This window comes from Dromiciops gliroides, chromosome 1, assembly GCF_019393635.1.
Source record: "Dromiciops gliroides isolate mDroGli1 chromosome 1, mDroGli1.pri, whole genome shotgun sequence".
NCBI lineage: Eukaryota > Metazoa > Chordata > Mammalia > Microbiotheria > Microbiotheriidae > Dromiciops > Dromiciops gliroides.
The window spans coordinates 422,531,594-422,550,821 of NC_057861.1; the positions used below are offsets into that span (position 1 = coordinate 422,531,594).

Sequence of the window (19,228 nt, forward strand, 5' to 3'; positions counted from 1 at the left end):
ACTTTCAAAGCTTCCAAAGCTTTTAAGCCAATGAGCATGATCAGTGTCTGCAGTATGTTGGTTCTATCATTTTATGGGTCAGATAAAATTTACTTTGTTTCCTTTTATGTTGTTTTTATACATCTTAATAATTTATTGAAATTGAAGTTAGTCTATATCAGTATAACTATTCATAATGTAGCCTTGGGGGACAAACTAATATACCATGCATGTAGCAAGACTATTAAGAACTTATATGTTAAAAAATGGCACCAACGGTTTTTCGTCTCCCTTTATATATGAGGGGTTTTATCATAGCAGTATAATTTGTGAAGACTGAGCTTTGTGTGACAACTGCTTTATGCTTTGTTGTCCAAATTCTTCCATGCCCCAGAGAACAAAGCTTCATTTCTTTGAATGTGTTCATTGGAAATCTGTTGAATTTCATATGTTACACATTTAACTTCATTTTAATATCTTTAAAAATAAATGGATTCTGGTGAAGATTGTTTTTCTGGGGCTTTTTGTTGTTGTTGGCTTTTGTTTTTGTTTGGGATTTTTTTTGTTTGTTTGTTTGCTTTTTTTTTTTTTTTTTTAAGCAGACCCGCAATCTGGTATGGTCATGGATTTGACCAAGAAAATATTTTTTTAATCACTCAAGTCATATGTAACATGTGACTTTTCCCTTAAGATTTTGGGAAGGAAAACCACATAACAAGATTTATTGGAAGAATAAGCATTTTTTTCCCTAGAACACATCAAATTATAACCCAGTCACGTTTAATTTGTTCTTTGCTATTTTATAGTAGAGCAAAAAGTCTTTAGGTTATGAGCTATAGGCATAATAACTTAAAAACTTGAATAACTTAGCCCTTTCCAAAGGAAACAAAACTATTTTTGTCTGACCCACATTTGAGTTAGAATTACTATTCTGAGTTTCATTTATCTGCTAAGTATTACTCTGAAGGAAAATAGCAAAACCAAAAATTAATAGATTTCACTTCAAGACACTGAGCTGAAAAACGGATATACAAAAATGTCATAGATCTTTATACAGTGTTGCCTCACTGCAAATAAGTGCAGTAAATCATGTCTTCAGCTTTATTATGAAGATTGCTTCTTTCTTGCTGCAGAATAACGGTATGTGTGGTTTTTCTCTTACTGCAGCTCCCAATGCTCTGTGTCTTAAAATGGTTTAAAGCCTTTTAGCTTGCTTCGGGGAGTTAGTTCAGGTGGTAAGGAAGGCTTTGCCGGAAGAATTCATGTTAATGAAGACTTTGCACATAGTTTGGAATCCTGCTGATGGCCCCATTTAATTCCTCCTCCAAAAAAATAAAATGGCTTTTAAAAATCAAATTAAATTATTGAAATAACTGTTAACCGCATAGCAGTCATATCCTTCAGTAGTTTGCGTTTGACAGTTATCCATCGTTTCACAGAATTGACTTTAAATTTGATATGTTCAAAATGCTCTAACCCTTGCTGTGGAAACTTCTTCAGCAAGTCAAGTATGTATGTGTGTGTTTTTTTTTCCATCCTTAGCTTATCAGGCCCGGTCCAAAGCCTTCTAGCAGAGGGAATTGATTCCTGTCAGGGGTTGCTGCCAAGACATCGGAAGGATTTTTGACCAAGGTTTTCAAAAGCTCAGTGTCACACCTGCCATGTTGAATAAGGAGGGGTTTTGGATGCATAGTTCTAGCATTTTACTGTCCTTTTGTGTGTTTTTTGTTTTTGTTCTGTTTTTGTTCTGCCTTTTTTTTTGTCCTGTTCTCTATCTTTCATAGAATTAAGCGGTGTTCACACTAGCTTTAAAATGGTTGACTGGATTATATAACCATGTTTACTGAAATTCATATACCTGTTAACTTTTAATTAGTAAATAGTGTGGACACAGCATGTCTTCTAACTGACGATTAACCCCTTATTCATATATTTTTTAGAATACATTCACATAGGGTAAGAATTTGCCTTTTGTTTTTGTAAATTAACCTAATCTCTGTTGTTAAGCAACAAATGTAATTTTAGTACAGTGATCTTTATTAAGGGGTTAATCCATTTAAAATGTAAAATGGGTACAAAAATCCACATATTAAATTTATTTCAAATTCCCTAATATATAGCCCTAATTTATTTTGAAATTGCAATAGGTGTCTTGGCATCTTTGGACTTAGATTATTAGCTAAAAATTTCAAGCTTATTTATGCTGACCATGGTATATGGGATACTTCTGAACCACAATATAAAAATCAAGATTGTTCTGCTTGTGGATTGGGGTGGGGGGAACGTTTGATATGAATTTGGAATAAATTAATACTATAAAATTTTAAATTAATAGGAATTATAGTCTACTTTCAATTCTGAGTTTTTATTTTAAAAAAAAAAGATTGCACAGTATCACCTATTTGCGCTCTAGTTTTAACCAAATAAGTAAATAAGGGACCTTAAAAGCTTTTGGCACATTATGTCCTTGTTCTTTTCTGCTTTTTACTACTTTCCTGGCTGTGCTTTCCAATAATCCCTTTTCCTTTCTAAAAAAAGAAAGTCCCAACTATCATTATACTCAAGTTGTATCTTGGCTCCCAGAATTTGTCTTAGCAGTTTTTCTCTGAATGTATGTTTACTAATACTTTGCCTGAAAATCTTTCCATATTTGCTTTATAAAATCCTTTATTATACAGTGTATCAAAATCCCACAAACTTTCTATTCCTAGGCTATCTGTAGACCTTCAAAAGAGTCTGAAAATTTGTTTTCATTTCATTGCCTTTTTCATCTTAATCTGGGTAGTAAGAATTTAAAATATCCCAGATTTTAAAATAGAGGTGATAAAATGTAGCCTCTTAATTGACACTTAAAATGCCCAGTGTCTTTAAAAGTTTCTGAGGACTTCAAATCATGAAAATAGTGGTAAATTTTCCAGTTGTAGACAGTACTTTAAAAATAATTCTTCATTTTTTTTCTTATCCCATCACAGTGTCTTGCTCTTTCCTTGTTACATTAATGACCTCAGTTTTTCTGTGTTGTTTTCTAAATTTCCCTTACATTTAGTGGTGTTCTGCTTAAGCATTATAATAAACAACTCCTATCAGCTCTGCAATTTTATAACAAGGCTTAGGGAGGCAGCATTGTATAGGCAAAATTACTGAACTTAGAAGTATAGGACCTCTGGTCTAATTCTAGTCCTGCCGCTTACATATGTGGATTTGAGCAAGTCACTTAATCTCTCTTGGCCTCAGTTTTATCATCTGTAAAATGATGAGGTTGAGCTTTGATCTCTAAAGTCTCATTCTACTCTAGCTTGATAAACACTAATGAGTTACCAGTTAAGGTGTGTTTCATTACCAAGTGTTGGAATTCAGAGGTCTACATTCTTACATTGAGATATAAGGTAATTAATTATTGGATTGGATCTTGAACTGGCCACTGTACCATTTTAAAAAAACAACTTTTTCATTACTGGAACTAACTTGATTTGCCCTGATATTTAGGTCGTATTGCTAGTTTTCTTCCCAAACACATTTGTGTACTCCCTCTAGTGTGACATATTTGACATATTAACATAGATATTACTTATTAAATTGAGGTGTGCAAAATATACTTTTGTTCTCAGTAAAGCACTATGCTTATTGTATCCACCTTTTATTCTGCCTTATCACAATAGTACCTGTTTCCCCTTTTCTGCTTTATATCCATCCTCTCTCTCCAACTATACCATGATGTGCTTTATGAGAACTCTGAGAATTTTAAAGGACATTTCACATTCCCTTTGCAGTAAGTCAAACTCTCAAGGAAAACTATTTCTCCAATCTTTTTAGAATTTACTGTTTTCCATTATTTATATTTTTCCTTTTCTATGAATTCTAAAATCTCTTTCAAACCTTGTTCACAGTTATTTCTTTTCTGAAATTAGGTCCAAAATAGCCTCTGACCATTTAAGATGATGAGCAGATTCCATGAGTTTGTTGTAAATTCTACTTTATCGAAGTGGATTTTTGTGTTCCCTCTGTCTTGTGTTCTTTGTGCTGGTGCACTGTGTCCAACCATCCTTCCTTTAACATTTAATTTTGGAGGGGATTTATTTTCCTAGAACATTTATTTGAAATCTGATTATACTGTTGCAATAATTGCAGTGAAATAATAAAGTGACTGAGAGTTAAATTTCATTTTGCTCTCAACCTTCATATTGGGTTAATATTCTGTGGATTTAAAAGAATTTTGCTAAATATTAATCATTGGTTTCAAAGTGTTAGTAAAATCTCAAATGGCATGTGTGACATTGAAGCTACTTTAAGGAAGTGTCTTGCTCACCTGGTCAAACACCCATTCCTCACTGCATTTTGCCAATTCAATCCATTTTAGATGTAACCTCGGGTATGGTGAAAGACCCACCGGACGTCTTGGACAGGCAAAAATGCCTTGACGCTCTGGCTGCTCTACGCCACGCTAAGTGGTTCCAGGTTCGGAACATCATTTTACTTTTTTCTTGTAGCCTTATGAGAGAGTAGTTCAGTTACAGTATGTTTAACTGTATATAAACACTCAAAGGTTGCCTATGGCAATGCTACTTTAAATGAACAGAAAAATGTTAACATAGTTCAGTACAGATCTGCTTTATGCAGCTATTGCTGATTTGACAAGAAACTTACATTTTGGGGTGTTTGGGGTTTTGGTTTTTTGTTTTGGTTTTTTTTTTTTGGTGTGTGTGGTCATTGAGAAGGCGATGTTGAAAGCTTGACTCGCTCTGGATCACCATATGCTGTGTATTTATATTATATTCCATAAGGCTGCAGAGTACCTTTGCTTTAAATAATGGAATATGTGTTTAAAGCTTTGTGTTTAGTTTTAAGATTTTTTTTCCTGTTTCTCTAAGTTTATAAGTGTAGGGAGTGAAAGGTGAGGAAGCAGCTGTTTGGTTTAGTGACTTTGCAGTCTTGCAAAGGCACAGTAAAGAAACCAAACAGATTCCCTCAACCTTTCAGTCCCTAGACAGAACTTTTTAGCTCTTTACTTTATTCCCTTTATTTCTAATATAGGCAGATTTTTAATTTACTGTTATAAGTGAACACAGGTCAAAGTTCACAGAGGATCAAGAAATATTATTCTTGTATAATCTGTGCACTCTGACTTAAAGTACAGCTTAAAGTACTAACCCTGGCATAAAATACTGCTGTAAATGGCAGCTCATGGAATGAAATTTTGGAGTGATTTGTTTCTGTCATTATAGCTGAGCTTCCATTGAACAGTGGTGTTTTAGCTTTTTTCATCAAGGGCTATTTTCATTAGTTTCTAGGATTAATTAATTTGATTTTTGTATTGCTCTCAAGGCTAGAGCTAACGGTCTGCAGTCCTGTGTGATTATCATACGCATTCTTCGTGACCTCTGTCAACGAGTTCCAACTTGGTCTGATTTCCCAAGCTGGGTGAGTTGTTTATAACTTATCTGCTGAGAAAATTGTGTGTTAATTTTTGAACCTGAAACTTAACTTTTTATTTTCCTTTTAATTCAGGTCATACTTTTTCCCCTATGAAAAACAGCAGGAACTTAGAATTTTTTTTGTAAACAACAAAACAAAAAACTTTCATTTCTTCCAAAATAATTTACCACCTAAGTGCATGGTGTTAGGGTTCCAGTTACTTTTTTTGAATTATATTTCAATAAAAATACATACTTCCTACTCATTTCATCTATTGATGCCAAATAGCTTTCTATATTACCTCAGGTTCACACACTTTGCTGAAAGTACCATGCCCCTTTTAGGCTCTTCATTTTATACTGGCTAGTTTGCAGATAAAACTGAAGTAGAATTATTTCACATAAAATTTTGCTTTGAAAATGAAACAAAATCTAAATTGATTGTATATAGTCCTGTTTTTAAAAGGGAAATTTTTTCCCCCTACAATATGCAGAATCTTAAGAATTAGACCTCGAAGGCCATCAATTCCAACATGCACCTGAGTAAGAATCCTCTCTACAACATAGTGACAAGTAGTCATCAGACCTTTGCTTGAAAATTTCTAATTTGGGGGAACTAAGTTCTCCAGGCACCCCATTCTGTGGAATTTTTTCCTTAAGATAAGCCTAAATTTGCCTCTTGAGTTCTTATAGCTGACCTTCATCCAGCTTGTCAATAGCCTTCAAAAACAGGTGGTTTCTAGGTCTTGAGCAAAGTCAAATAGTCTCATCAAGGCAGAGAAGGAGGCCTCTGGGCATTATGATCACATTGATGTTAGACATAATTGACCTCCTCAGCTTCCTAGTTCTCTGACATGCCCATATCCTTTTCCATTGTGCTTCTATCAGGCTGACCTCATCTTATACTTTGTTCATCTTATACTTTAAGTTTGATTCAAAAGTATAAGACTTTAGGGGCAGCTAGGTGGTGCAGTGGATAAAGCACCGGCCCTGGATTCAGGAGGACCTGAGTTCAAATCCGGCCTCAGACACTTGACACTTACTAGCTGTGTGACCCTGGGCAAGTCACTTAACCCCAACTGCCTCACAAAAAACCAAAACAAACAACCAAACAAAAATATAAGACTTTAAATATTTATAAATATTTAAATGTTACTAAATATTTAATATTTTATAATTAAATTTAATCTTCTTAGATTCAACCTGATCTTTTAATCTTAATACCATAGTACTTAGCTGTTAGCCCTGTCAGCATTGTATTTTGGGCAGATTTGATAAGCTGCCATCTATACTTTGATTCATGTCATTTGGGGTTGTGGGGGTAGAGTTAAACAGCAGAGCTCCAGTGGAGCAGAACTTCTTGGAATGCATTTGGAATAGTCACCTATTACCAGGTTGTACTGCTTAAACATAGTAGGTGCAATTCAGTGCCTACTTTGACACCTTACATGTAGTAGATACTAAGATGTCTTCTGACCTGAGTACATTACCAATAAGACATCATTTAGATGAGGGATTCTTAACCTTTTTGGTGTCAAGGACCCCTTTGACACTGGTTTTTGAGGCCTTTAGGCCCCTTCTCAGAATATCTTTAAAACCATAAAGTAAAATAAATAGGATTACAAAGGAAATCAATTATATTGAAATATAATCTATAGGGCACCTATGTGGCACAGTAGAGAAAGCACTAGCCTTGGATTCAGGAGGACCTGAGTTCAAATTCAGCCTTAGACACTTGACACTAGCTGTGTGACCCTGGACAAATCACTTACCCCTCATTGCCCAACAAAAAATAAAATAAATAAATGAAGCCAGTTCACAGTTACCTATGAAAATAAAGAAGGGTCATTTATGGATATGTGAAATACATTGAAGATGATTTTTTGCTAGTTTGGGGATTAACTCCTCTTAATATACCTCTTATTAGACCAGATGGTTGACATTGAGTACAGGTAGGTTAACTGATTTGAGCTTTATCATATATTTTTCCCCTCTGCCAGTTAATGCAAATGTCAACCACCAAATAAATTATTTTGTCAGGCAAGCCATATGAACATACAGTTTTCAGAGGAAACAAAAATTGTTATAAATCACTTGAAAAAAAATGTTCAGTCTGAATAGCAATCAGAAATAAAAGTACAAACCACTTTGAGATCCCCTTCTTCCAGCACAGCACAGCCATCAGAGTAGCAAAAGTAATGAAAGGCATCAAAACAATGGTGACAGGGTTGTGGACAAAAGGGTATATATACTTATTCATTGATGCCTGAATTACAAACTTGAGGACAATTTTATTAAGACCTGTTGATGCAATAATTGGAACTATAACTTGAAAGTATTGTTAAAAACAAAATCAAAGGGGCAGCTAGGTGGCGCAGTGGATAGAGCACCAGCCCTGGAGTCAGGAGTACCTGGGTTCAAATCCGGCCTCAGACACTTAACACTTACTAGCTGTGTGACCCTGGGCAAGTCACTTAACCCCAATGGCCTCACTTTAAAAAAAAAAGCCCCTTTTTCAAAAATTTATAGCAGTTTTGTATCTAATTGTTTGGGGCTTTTTTGCAGGGCGATGAGATAAAGTGACTTGCCCAGGGTCACACAGCTAGTAAGTGTCAAGTGCCTGAAATCAGATTTGAACTCAGGTCCTCCTGAATTGTAAAAGGAAGTAACCTCAAATCAGTCTAAATGTCCAATAATGTCAGTGGTTGAATAAATTGTGGTACAGTAATATAATGCAATACTATAATACAATTAAGACCAGTAGAAAAAGCAGAAAATCAAAGCACACCCAAATTACAACCACATAGAGAACAAGAACAATTGAATGAGAATAAATGGACTAAGAATTCTGATGATGACTTAACAAAAATTGTCTGGAATTGTTTTGTTGCTTTATGTAATAAAATTAATTAAAATATAAATAATTCCTAAGCAAGTTTAACTGTACTGATGTTCATCTGGTTATTAATAAAACATTTAATCTCTTAAAATGAAGTCAAGGCATCCAAGGATGTCACAATCCTAGATCTTTAATGATTTAGTATGAAATGCTGTTTTATAATGTAAATATATTCCATCCACCAAAAAGTTTCATCTTTCCTAAATTAGCAATCCTTTAATTTTAATTTCATTACTTTTAATCTTTCATGCCAAGTTATGCCATTAACATCTATTCCAGAATCTCTAAACCATTATGTGCTTTTCTGTAGTAAATTGTTATTGAATTATAAAAAAACCTTCTTAGAGACTATACCCAAAAAACCCCCATTTTTGAAAGCTGTAATTTCTTATATAGAATTTGCAGTGTTATAAGCTAGTGACCTGTGAATCTAGATGGTTGCTTTTAACAGGCATTGTATGTACATTTATGCCCTTTATCATGTCTTATTAAGTAGCTGCTTTCCCTTTTTTCTCCTTATGCCTTCGAATATTTTGTTTATCTAAAAAGAAGATCCAGATTCCTCAGTACTTAGTACTGAACAGATTTAATTTTTAGGAAGGTTTTGACATATAACTCCAAGATTGTATTCTGATGTTAGTGGAATGTGTTTAATACAGGTTCTAAGGGTTATCTCAAAGGTTAAATTAATTTAATTTTTTCATTTATTTGCATGGTCCTTCCACTACCCTAAATATTAACCTTTTCACACTTTACTAGACCATTTTTATAAAATTACCAAACATCAAACTTATCAAAATGTGTTTATGCATTCCCCAGAAGTTAATACTGAATGCAGTTTTTGTATATATTTCTAGGCAATAGGTATGCACATTTTCCTATATTAAATATTATATCACTAACTGAAGCTTTCTAAGCATGAAATCTTTAAGACTGATACTATATATAAGTAAACTTTGCCCTATGCCTACCCTGAACTTTTTGTTATCACTTCCACATTATACTTTTTTTTTTTTTAATTTTTAGTGAGGCAATTGGGGTTAAGTGACTTGCCCAGGGTCACACAGCTAGTAAGTGTTAAGTGTCTGAGGCTGGATTTGAACCCAGGTACTCCTGACTCCAGGGCTGGTGCTCTATCCACTGCACCACCTAGTTGCCCCTGTACTTTATAATAAATGCTAGATACAGCATTGTATAGGAGTGCCTTATTTAGCATTATAGAAGAATGGGACCATTTCAGGAAGTTTTCCACATTTCTAAAATTTAACTTTTAAGTAATAGAATATTTGCTTGACCCGGAAGGTAATACCAAATGGAAAAACACTAATAACTGGGGACTCAGGGAGTAGAGAGCCAGAAGGACCTCTAGCAGAAGGGGAAATTTAACCTGAGTCTTGAAGGAAGCTAAGGAAAGAAGTAAGGAAACAGCACTCCAATGATGAGAAGCTAAAGGCGGGAGGTGGAGCTGGAATATTGTTTTCAAGAAAACAGCAATTAGGCCAGAGTTGTAAGACCTTTGAGTGCAAAAGAAGACTAGAAAGGTAGGAAGGGGCTAATTTATGAAGAACTTTAAATACTAACCAGAAGAGGAGGCAGGCGGCGGGTCAAATCACCTTGGCAGTTGTATAGTTTTTTTGTTTGTTTTTTTTTTAATGCTTTATTGATACTTTAAGGTTGTTAGGAGGTTGGTTTTTTTTTAATATCACTTTAAATTAATGATCTTCTGCCAAACTGAAGCCTCCCTTGTAACAAGAAACCACTTATACAAAATCAACTAACAGCCATTTCTAACATACGTACAGCATTCCATATCCTTAGTCCTCAGTTCCTGCCTTTATAGGAGAAACATAATTGGGTCTACAATAAGAGTTAATAAAGTACCAAATGGGGTCCTGGGTAGAAATTAGGCCCAATACGTAGGTCACTGACTTTTCCTGGTTCTCTGGTTGAAAGCAGTTGAGGTTGCTAGGTAAAGGTACCCATCATAAATGGGATGGTGTTATAGTTAGTGTTCACTGGTGCTATATGATTTCAGAGCTAGCAGTTGTCTGAAAGCTAGAGAATCTCAGGTTCCAATCATATCATCATATTTAATACTTTGTTTTGAAGATTAGAATGCTTACGATTTTCAAAATATGTAAAATTAGGCATTAATTAGTCTGACCTGTATCTCTAGTTTTTAAAAAAATTAGTCAACTTGATAATCAAAATAAGCCTATGATTTTAAAACCCTGCCTTAACCTGTTACACTTTTCTGTACAAACATACTTTTACCTAATTGTGATTATCATATGTACTTTCCATTTTACTTCTTACAGCTTTAGTCCAGTAGAATGTAAGCTCCCCAAGGGCAAGCACTCTCTAGGTTTTTTCTTTGTGTTCCCAGCGGCTAGCACATGGCAGATATTTAATAGTAGACTTTATTGAATTGAATACTTTATATTATTATTATTTGAGGAGACATGGTACACTACAAACAGCATTCGATTTGGAGGTCAAGGACCTGAGTTTTTATTATTAAATTTGTGCTTTAGTTCTTCCAACTGGGCAAGGCAACCTCTTTGTATCAATTCCTTCATCTATAAAATGAAGGAATGGTATTAGATATAGAAGGATCCTTCTAGAGCTGAAGCTATTTTCTATTTCTGCATATTTATTATAATTTAAAATGACAATAGACTAGTGTATTAAGATTACCATAATCTAACTAGACCAATTTGTCTGAATTGTTTCCCATTGCTTTGCTATTATATATTTCATTTAACTTTTGTTTTGCACAAAAAAATTTTTTTTTTTCATTTTATTTTCAACTCTAAATTCTCCACTAAGAAAGCAAGAAAAATAGAACCCATTATAAATATGCATTGATATGCAAAACAGATTTCCACATGAACCATGTTGGGGGCAAAGAAATAGAAAAGTTTTTTCATTCTGAGTCCATCAATTATGTATCTGGAGGTGGATAGTTATGCTCCATGAGTCCTTTGTAATTATGGTTGGTCATTGTATTGATCTGAGTTACTAAGTCTTTCAAAGTTGTTATCTTTATTTGCACATATTCTTCTGAGTTGTCACCACTGATCTCTAATTTTCATTATAATTAAGGCAATGTACTTTCTATATTATTTAGGGAAACTTTAAAATAAAAGTAAAATAAGAACACAAATTTCTGTAATGAACAATTTTTCCTTTAGTAGTTTTGTTGTTGTTTAGTCATTTTGTTGGTATCCAACTCTGTATGACCCCATCTGAGGTTTTCTTGGCAAAGATCCTGGAGTGGTTTGCCATTTCCTTCTCCAGCTCATTTTGCGAGTGAGGAACTGAGGAGAACAGGGTTAAATGACTTGCCCAAGGTCACACAGCTATTGAGTATTTGAGGCCAGATTTAACTCATAAAGGTGAGTCTTTCAGATTCCAGAACCTGAATTCTCTCCAGTGAGCCACCTGTCCTCATTTAGTAGTACTGGCCACTTATTCTTTGGAAAAGTGATTTGTTAAAAATTGAAGCATAAAACATAATTTCCAAGATAGGAAATTTGTAGTTGCCACTAGGAGAGTAAGATTATAAATGTAACAATGCCTCAAATGAAAATTGCAGTTTTGTTGTTGATAAACAATAAGAAAAAAACCATTAGGTTTTTACGTCTTTACCTTAAGATGTTCAGAATATTGTAATATCAAAATAATGTGCTTGAGTCCTTCAAAAGCAATTAAAATGAAATTATTTGATCCTTTAAAATTTGAAAAATTTCATGCACCTTCACTATACTTAGCCTTTGCATATGGATAGATTTGTTGATCTTATGTGGGTATTCCTTCCACTAGCTTAGATCACAGTTCATCCATAGTATCTCATCCTGAATGATTTTTGGCCCTATATTTCCATACATCATCTGTTGAGTCTTGAAGCAAAATATCTGTGGCTTTTTGGTGATTGTGAATGCTAACTTTTTTTAATAGTGACCAAAAATGACTTTAAAATTTTCTTTGTTTTTGTAAGTACAAATTACAAATTCAGTTTGGCATATAAGCTTTTATTAGATGCAAGTTGTGCTTAATGTTTTCTGTCTTCTAGGCTAATTCTTAGTCTTCCATAGCACCTTTTGTTTTTTACTGACTATAATTATATTCTCATTAGTACCAGTAAACAGCGATGCAGATTTTTTTTTTGTCAACTATTAAAACATTTAAAAAAAAATTTTTTTTAGGCTATGGAGTTACTAGTAGAGAAAGCAATCAGTAGTGCTTCTGGACCTCAGAGTCCTGGGGATGCATTGAGAAGAGTTTTTGAGTGCATTTCTTCAGGAATTATTCTTAAAGGTAAGTTACACTTAATTGTTGGTTTGTTTTTTTTTAATCTGATAGCTGAATAGAACTGAATAATTTTTAAAGGATAATGATTTTTTTTTAATTTTCCTATTTAATGGTGATTTGCTACAGGTGGGCCTGGACTTCTAGATCCTTGTGAAAAGGACCCATTTGATACACTGGCTACAATGACTGATCAACAACGGGAAGATATTACTTCTAGTGCCCAGGTAATGTTAATATCTCTTATAGTGGAAGCTTTACAGCCAGTTAGCTGTAAGGGATGAGAGTTAAACCTGTTTGGATCATAGGTCATAGAGCTCAAATGGATATTAAAGAGATCATTGATTCCAGCTCCCTTATTTTACAGTTGAGAAAACTGAACCCCAGAGAAGCAAAATGACTTGCTCAGGGTCACACAAGCTGGTAAATATCTGAACTGGCATTTGAACTTAGGTCTTTTTGACTTCCAAATCTAGCTGATGCTGCCAGCTAGATCATGCTACTGAACTGTTAGATTGTCCTTGGGGTTTCTGCCATTGCACTGTCATAGGTGAGCTCATTTTAGATATTATTGATCCATATGGATGTTACACTTAGCTGGAATATAATATAGATATGCCTTCAAGTGGACTTAGGTGAAATCACCTTATAGTGAATTTCATCATTCCAGGTTAATTTAGTCTGAACCTGGAGCTTTAAAATAAATCAGTAGCATGAGCATTTATCTTATGTTGGAATATGAGATTTATGTTTCGTTAGTACGATGGTTATACAGTCAATTCTCTGCCAGCTACAGTAATGGAAGGGAGAAGGAAGTGTAGATTCCAAAGCCCATTGATAGCTATGAGAGGAATTTGTGCTTTTTTTTTTTCTTTAAGAGAGGCAATTGGGGTTAAGTGACTTGCCCAGGGTCACACAGCTAGTAAGTATTAAATGTCTGAGGCTGGATTTGAACTCAGGTACTCCTGACTCCAGGGCCGGTGCTCTATCCTGCATTATTTTTTAATAGGTTTTACCTTTATTATATTTAGCTTAAACTGACCTGATTACTTTTCTCTAAACATACAGTTAGTCTTGACAGAAGATAACCTCCAAAGTGTGTTAAGTGCGGGGGGGGGGGGGGGGGGGGGGGGAGTACACCAGCATTAAAAATTTATCATGGGTCATCCATGATCAATCAAGAGTTGACAATGAATGAATGAATGAATGAATGAATGAAAATTTAAAAGAAAAAAAAGTTGACTGTATATTAAGGGTTTGGTGTCAAGTCTTTTCAGATTAGGAAACCTTGAAATGTGTCCATTGAAAGATGCCAAAAAGCTAAATTACTAATCCAGATGGAGGGAAGGAAATGGATAGGTTTTAAGCAAATTGATATCTTGTAGAAAACCAACAAAGGCATCATAATTCCCCATCAGACAAGCTATTTTAATGCCTTAGGACAAAGGTTTTAAAATTGCATAGCTTTTAGGTGTTTGTGAATAATAGCTCTGCAAATTATGTTTTATTAAACTGAAATGCTTCAAATTTGGCTAGCTGTAAAAATAACTCCTTAATCCTTTTTTTGGTACTTGTTACATAGTAGGGATCTAGATACACTAAGTGCAGAAGGATGAATATATGGAATGTCATTAATAAAATAAAGGAGTTGTATTAATTGATCTCTTAAGGCCCTTCTGGTTCTGTGTGACTCTAGGCATGATCTTAGGTTGCCCAGTTTTAGGTAATATATAATAATAAAGAGCTTAAGCTTTACATTTTGCTTAATACAGACTCTAGCTTTTTGGAATGAGCTCTTCCCATTACACTGTCCATAAAACCTAAAACTATACCTTATGCACACAAAAGGATATGGGTATATACTCTGTACCCAATAGGGGGCTTTGTATAGTGCCTGTAAGATACTGCCCTTTTAGCTTATCTGACATATTAATAAATAATCCACATATTAATAAACCTGTTTAGTATTTTGGGTTTAAAGACTAAATTATATGTAATTTCCTAATCTACTTTAGCTAGACTACTGTACTTAAATAAGAATGTAGCACAAAGGTATCAAACATGCAGCCCTAACCTTATTAAAATGTTATTGAGACCAGGGGGGGAAAAAAAGAACTGTGGAATATGGATACTGATTGAACCATACTATTTCTTTTGTTTTGGGTATGGTTGTTTTTCTTTTTTGAGGTTTTTCCTTTTTGCTCTGATTCTTCTCTTATAACATGACTAATGCAGAAACGTGTTTAATGTTATTTTATTTATATATATATATAAAACCTATATCAGATTACCTGCTGTCTAGGGGAGGAGAGAGGGAGGGAGAAAAATTTGAAATTGGAAATCTTACATAAACAAATGTTGAAAGCTATCTCTACATGTAACTGAAAAATAAAATACTTTTATCAAAAAAAAAAAAAGGAAAATGTTATTGGGAAATATTTTGAAATTATTGAATTACAATAAAACATAGATAATACTAATATATGGTTTTCTGAGTTAATATGCAGCAGGAATATCAGTATCTGCAAAGATACTTATCTCTGATTTATTTTTCCCTTTTCTTTCCCCCCACTCCCCTTTCTATTTGAGTGTAGCATGTAAGAAGAGGAGATAAACCTGGTGTTATATTATTCAGTTTTGGTTAAAATTTCTGTTCAGGTTTTAGGTTCCTCATCTACAGGGGAAGTTTCAAGAAAATAGTGTCACAAATATTAAGACTGCATAATTATGAAGTAGTATTAAAGGAAATTATTTTATCTGGCCTGGTTAAAAAAAGAAGCTAAGCAAAGGTATAACACAGCAGATTCTTACATAGGTGATAACTATTTCCCATCTCCTTTGAAGATGAAACAAGCAAAAATATCTTAAACTATGTCAGGAGAAAATTAATTAGATAAACATTTGTTTATCTGTCAAATATTAGAATGGAAGGCTGTTGAATCTCCAAAGAGGTTTTGATTGTTCTAGTAGACATCATGGAAATAAATAAGATTATCTTTTCATGGTTTCCTTCTAATACTAAGATTCAACAAAATCTTTTGAAATAGGTGTCTAGAATGAATTTGACCGTTTAATCTAGGCATAGTATGGTAGAACATTAATTTTGTACATAGATAATGAAATCATGGAGGGGCATAGGTTATGGTTCGTTTTTTTTTTTAATGAAAATCAGAAATTTTTTATCTATACATGTAAAGTTAATGTTTGGATTAGATTCATCTCCATAAGTGAAGAATACAATACTGTTCAGTCAAATCTGATTTTGGATACTATTTTTTCTTAAATATATAGATATGCTAGCCTTTGAAACTTGGTGGTTTTGGAGATGAATCCTGTTTGTTATAGAAAAGTAGTGATACTTGGTGAGGATTGGGATTTTTATTAATAATGTTTGGGGGGGGTTGACTTGTAAAATTGCACTCCACAATGGCTCTTTTCTCTTAACAGTTTGCTCTGAGACTCCTTGCATTCCGTCAGATACACAAAGTTCTAGGTATGGATCCTTTGCCTCAAATGAACCAGCGCTTCAATATCCACAACAACAGAAAACGAAGAAGGGACAGTGATGGAGTGGATGGATTTGAAGCTGAAGGAAAAAAAGACAAAAAAGATTATGATAACTTTTAAAAAGTTTTTGTAAATCTTCAGTGTTAAAAAAAAAGTGTGCCCAGTTGTTGGCTGTTTTTCATTCATAATAATGTCTACTTTGAAATGTTTATCAAAAAGTTAGAGGGTTAATTTTGCAGAAAGAACCAGGTGTTTCTGTGAATTTAAAAACTTTTAACGAATGTACAGTGTTAGGTATTTTATGAATGGAAAGACACCAAAAATATTTGTACTCAAATTAGGGGGGAGGGCTGGTAAAATATGTTTAGTTCAAATTTTTTCCCATTATTTTATTCTTACTTTACTAGCTACTTGTTAGATTTTCCCCCCATATATGTGTCTTTTATTAACTGATGCATTGTCTTCTTAAATCTTAACTGTATTTAATGCAGCATTTGTGCTTCTGTTGCTACATGTATTATGATATTTTTGTTTAGAGGTTTTGTTTGCTCTTTGACACTAGTTGTAAGTTACTTTGTGTTATAGGTAATATACAGCTCCCTTCTCCCCTTAATATTTTACAGCAGAACTTTTTTTTGTAAAGTGAGACTGCAGGATTTTTTGTTTCTTTTGTTGTTGTTCTATATGTGAAGGATTACAACACAAAAAAGTTACCCTGCCATTTGAGTCTTCAGAAATGAATATTTCTGCCGATCTTGTGGCATTTGTCTCTTTAGTGTGATATAAAGGTGTAATTAAGACAGATTTCTGTTCTTCTAATCAAGTTTGCTGTTAGTTGTGCATTAGCAGTATAAAAGCTAATATATACCGTATGGTCTTGCAACAGTTTTAAAGCATCTGCATAATTGATAATAAAAATGCATGACATTTTTGTTTTTAATAGACGGACTTTAAAAACTATCATTTTAGGTTCATTGCGTAGATATTTGTACATCTGACTTTTGACATAGCAAGGCCAAAAAATAACTTTCTGAATATTTTCTTCTGTGCATGTTGAAAGGGCATTTTCATATTTAAGTGGGCTAACAGATATTTTCAAAAGAACTTTATCAGTGTGGACTAACACCAATAATTAGCCCTTAATTATGATGGAATTTTCTCTTATTGGTGCCTGTGAGGTTATTCTAGCAGTTATTTCACTATAACACAGTTCAGTGGTTTCCTCCCTCATGCCCCGATAATTTGCAGGCTGTTAAAGTAAGGTTGATAAAATATTTATTGGACAAAAAAAATGAAGATTTTTATCAAAGAAAAACCCAGAAAATTATTTGATATGGCCATCTTATATGCTTATGTCACCTTCAAAAAGCTAAATATTTTAGCACTGGTGTAATGAAAGTGACATCGGATTGTTGATGTATGCGCTGGTACACAGGTGTCATTTTGTTGTCACAGCACTACAGTGAAATACGCAAATAAAAACTTAAATTCATTTAATGAGTTAAATTCATTATATGTTAGAATTGACATTTTAGTAGTTCTGTTTGCTCTATACTATTTAGGTCAAGCTATATTAAAACTCAAGAATTGGCATTCACTCCACATTCTGACTTTCTAGCTCATAGCATTCCTGGCACATTTTTAAAAATTAGTTATTAATAACTACTAGAGATTTCCAAACATTTGTTTTTATTAATTAGGCCTAATTTTGTTTTGATTTCATTATTTGATTTTAATTTGAGGCTACCCCAAATATTTTGAGAAGCAGGACAGTATAATGGGGGGAAAACACTAGACAAGAAATTGACTCAAGTTTTAGACTTATCCACAAATTAACTGAACGACATTGGGTACTTCACCTGTCTGCTTCAGTTTTCTCAATAAGAAGGTTGGATTCTATCCCTTTTAGCTTAACTGCTCTTTGTCCAGCTCTAAAATTCTATGGCTGAACTTTCCTTTTACTTTTCCTATATCTCTTAAAGGTGCAGACAGTTTCAAAATTATTTTCAGTTTACCTCTAGAAATTTTGCACTTAATTCAGGTTAATCTGCATTTGTAAGTGGAATATCAGGGCCATAGGTCCTGTTTATATAGATCCACTACTTGATTCCTTTATGACTGTTTTTTAATGTTCTTATGTGTGAATGATCATTTGGTTCTTGTATCTTTGACCAGCTCAAATGATTATGGTTAGCAATTGAGGATTACAACTAGCCCCAGTTTTGTCAGGATACAGAATGTGATGGCCGACAATCAATTTGCTGCATGTGTGGCTTCATAGATGTCTACTTTTTAAAAGTTCTATATATGGCAGATAGTACCATATAAACATACCTATTTGAAAGGAAAACTACTCTTGAAAAGAAGTTGTTGCATTGTGGGGGTAGGAGGGTAATAGATAATACTTAAAGATCACCATGTGAAATTTTGAATCAAAAGAAGATGGGACATGGTACTTAAGATTAGCTATTTTTAACATTTTTGACAAATTAAATGTTTATTAGTATGTAGTCACTTCTCATATGTCCACCTAAATCCTAATCTAGCTTTTTCCCTCACCATTTCAATATGCTTTTGAGCGTCTGCCCTCCATTCTCCAGGTTGTGTACATTAATTTTAATAGCTCTAAGGAAATAAATATTTAGGAAGGTGAATATCATTCCCACCCCCAAATTCTATGGTGCAAATCAAAACTAAATGATCTTTTGATATTTGTACTACTTGGCTCATCTCCGTAACTTTGAATAATCAAGTTCATGGTGTTTTGCAAAAATCAATGAGGGAGTATTAGTTGACTTTTGTATTTAAATAAATGAAGTCATCATTTTAACTCTGAAATATTGGTCATTTTATTCTGGCCAGGAGAAAATTAATTGGTCAGAAGGGAAACAAAAGGAACAGCACTTTAAGATATCTTAAATTTTTTTCTTTATTTTCAAAGCATGCCCACAGCGATATACTGAATTGTTTGAATATTTTCTGAACTAAGTAGAGCAACCCAAAACATCCCTCATGTTGAGTCACCAGGTTTCTACCTTACCAAATTTTCTAGTGCTGTATTTTTTTTTTAATTCAATGTATAGGACTTTAAATGAAAACTTTAATAAATATAATAAACTCC

The 19,228-nt window shown here is 33.6% G+C and overlaps 1 protein-coding gene across 2 annotated transcripts in view; it reads left to right on the forward strand.

Moving 5' to 3' along the window:
- The window catches only part of ZFR (zinc finger RNA binding protein), a 75,577-nt gene extending 57,978 nt beyond the window's left edge, over window positions 1–17,599 (forward strand). For both annotated transcript variants that reach the window (XM_044002111.1, XM_044002121.1), the window contains 5 exons: window positions 4,337–4,434; window positions 5,302–5,397; window positions 12,498–12,609; window positions 12,730–12,827; window positions 16,048–17,599. In XM_044002111.1, coding sequence (XP_043858046.1) covers window positions 4,337–4,434; window positions 5,302–5,397; window positions 12,498–12,609; window positions 12,730–12,827; window positions 16,048–16,227 — 584 coding nt within the window. In that variant the 3' untranslated portion in view covers window positions 16,228–17,599. The remainder of the gene's footprint in view (window positions 1–4,336; window positions 4,435–5,301; window positions 5,398–12,497; window positions 12,610–12,729; window positions 12,828–16,047) is intronic.
- Window positions 17,600–19,228: the final 1,629 nt, after the last annotated feature.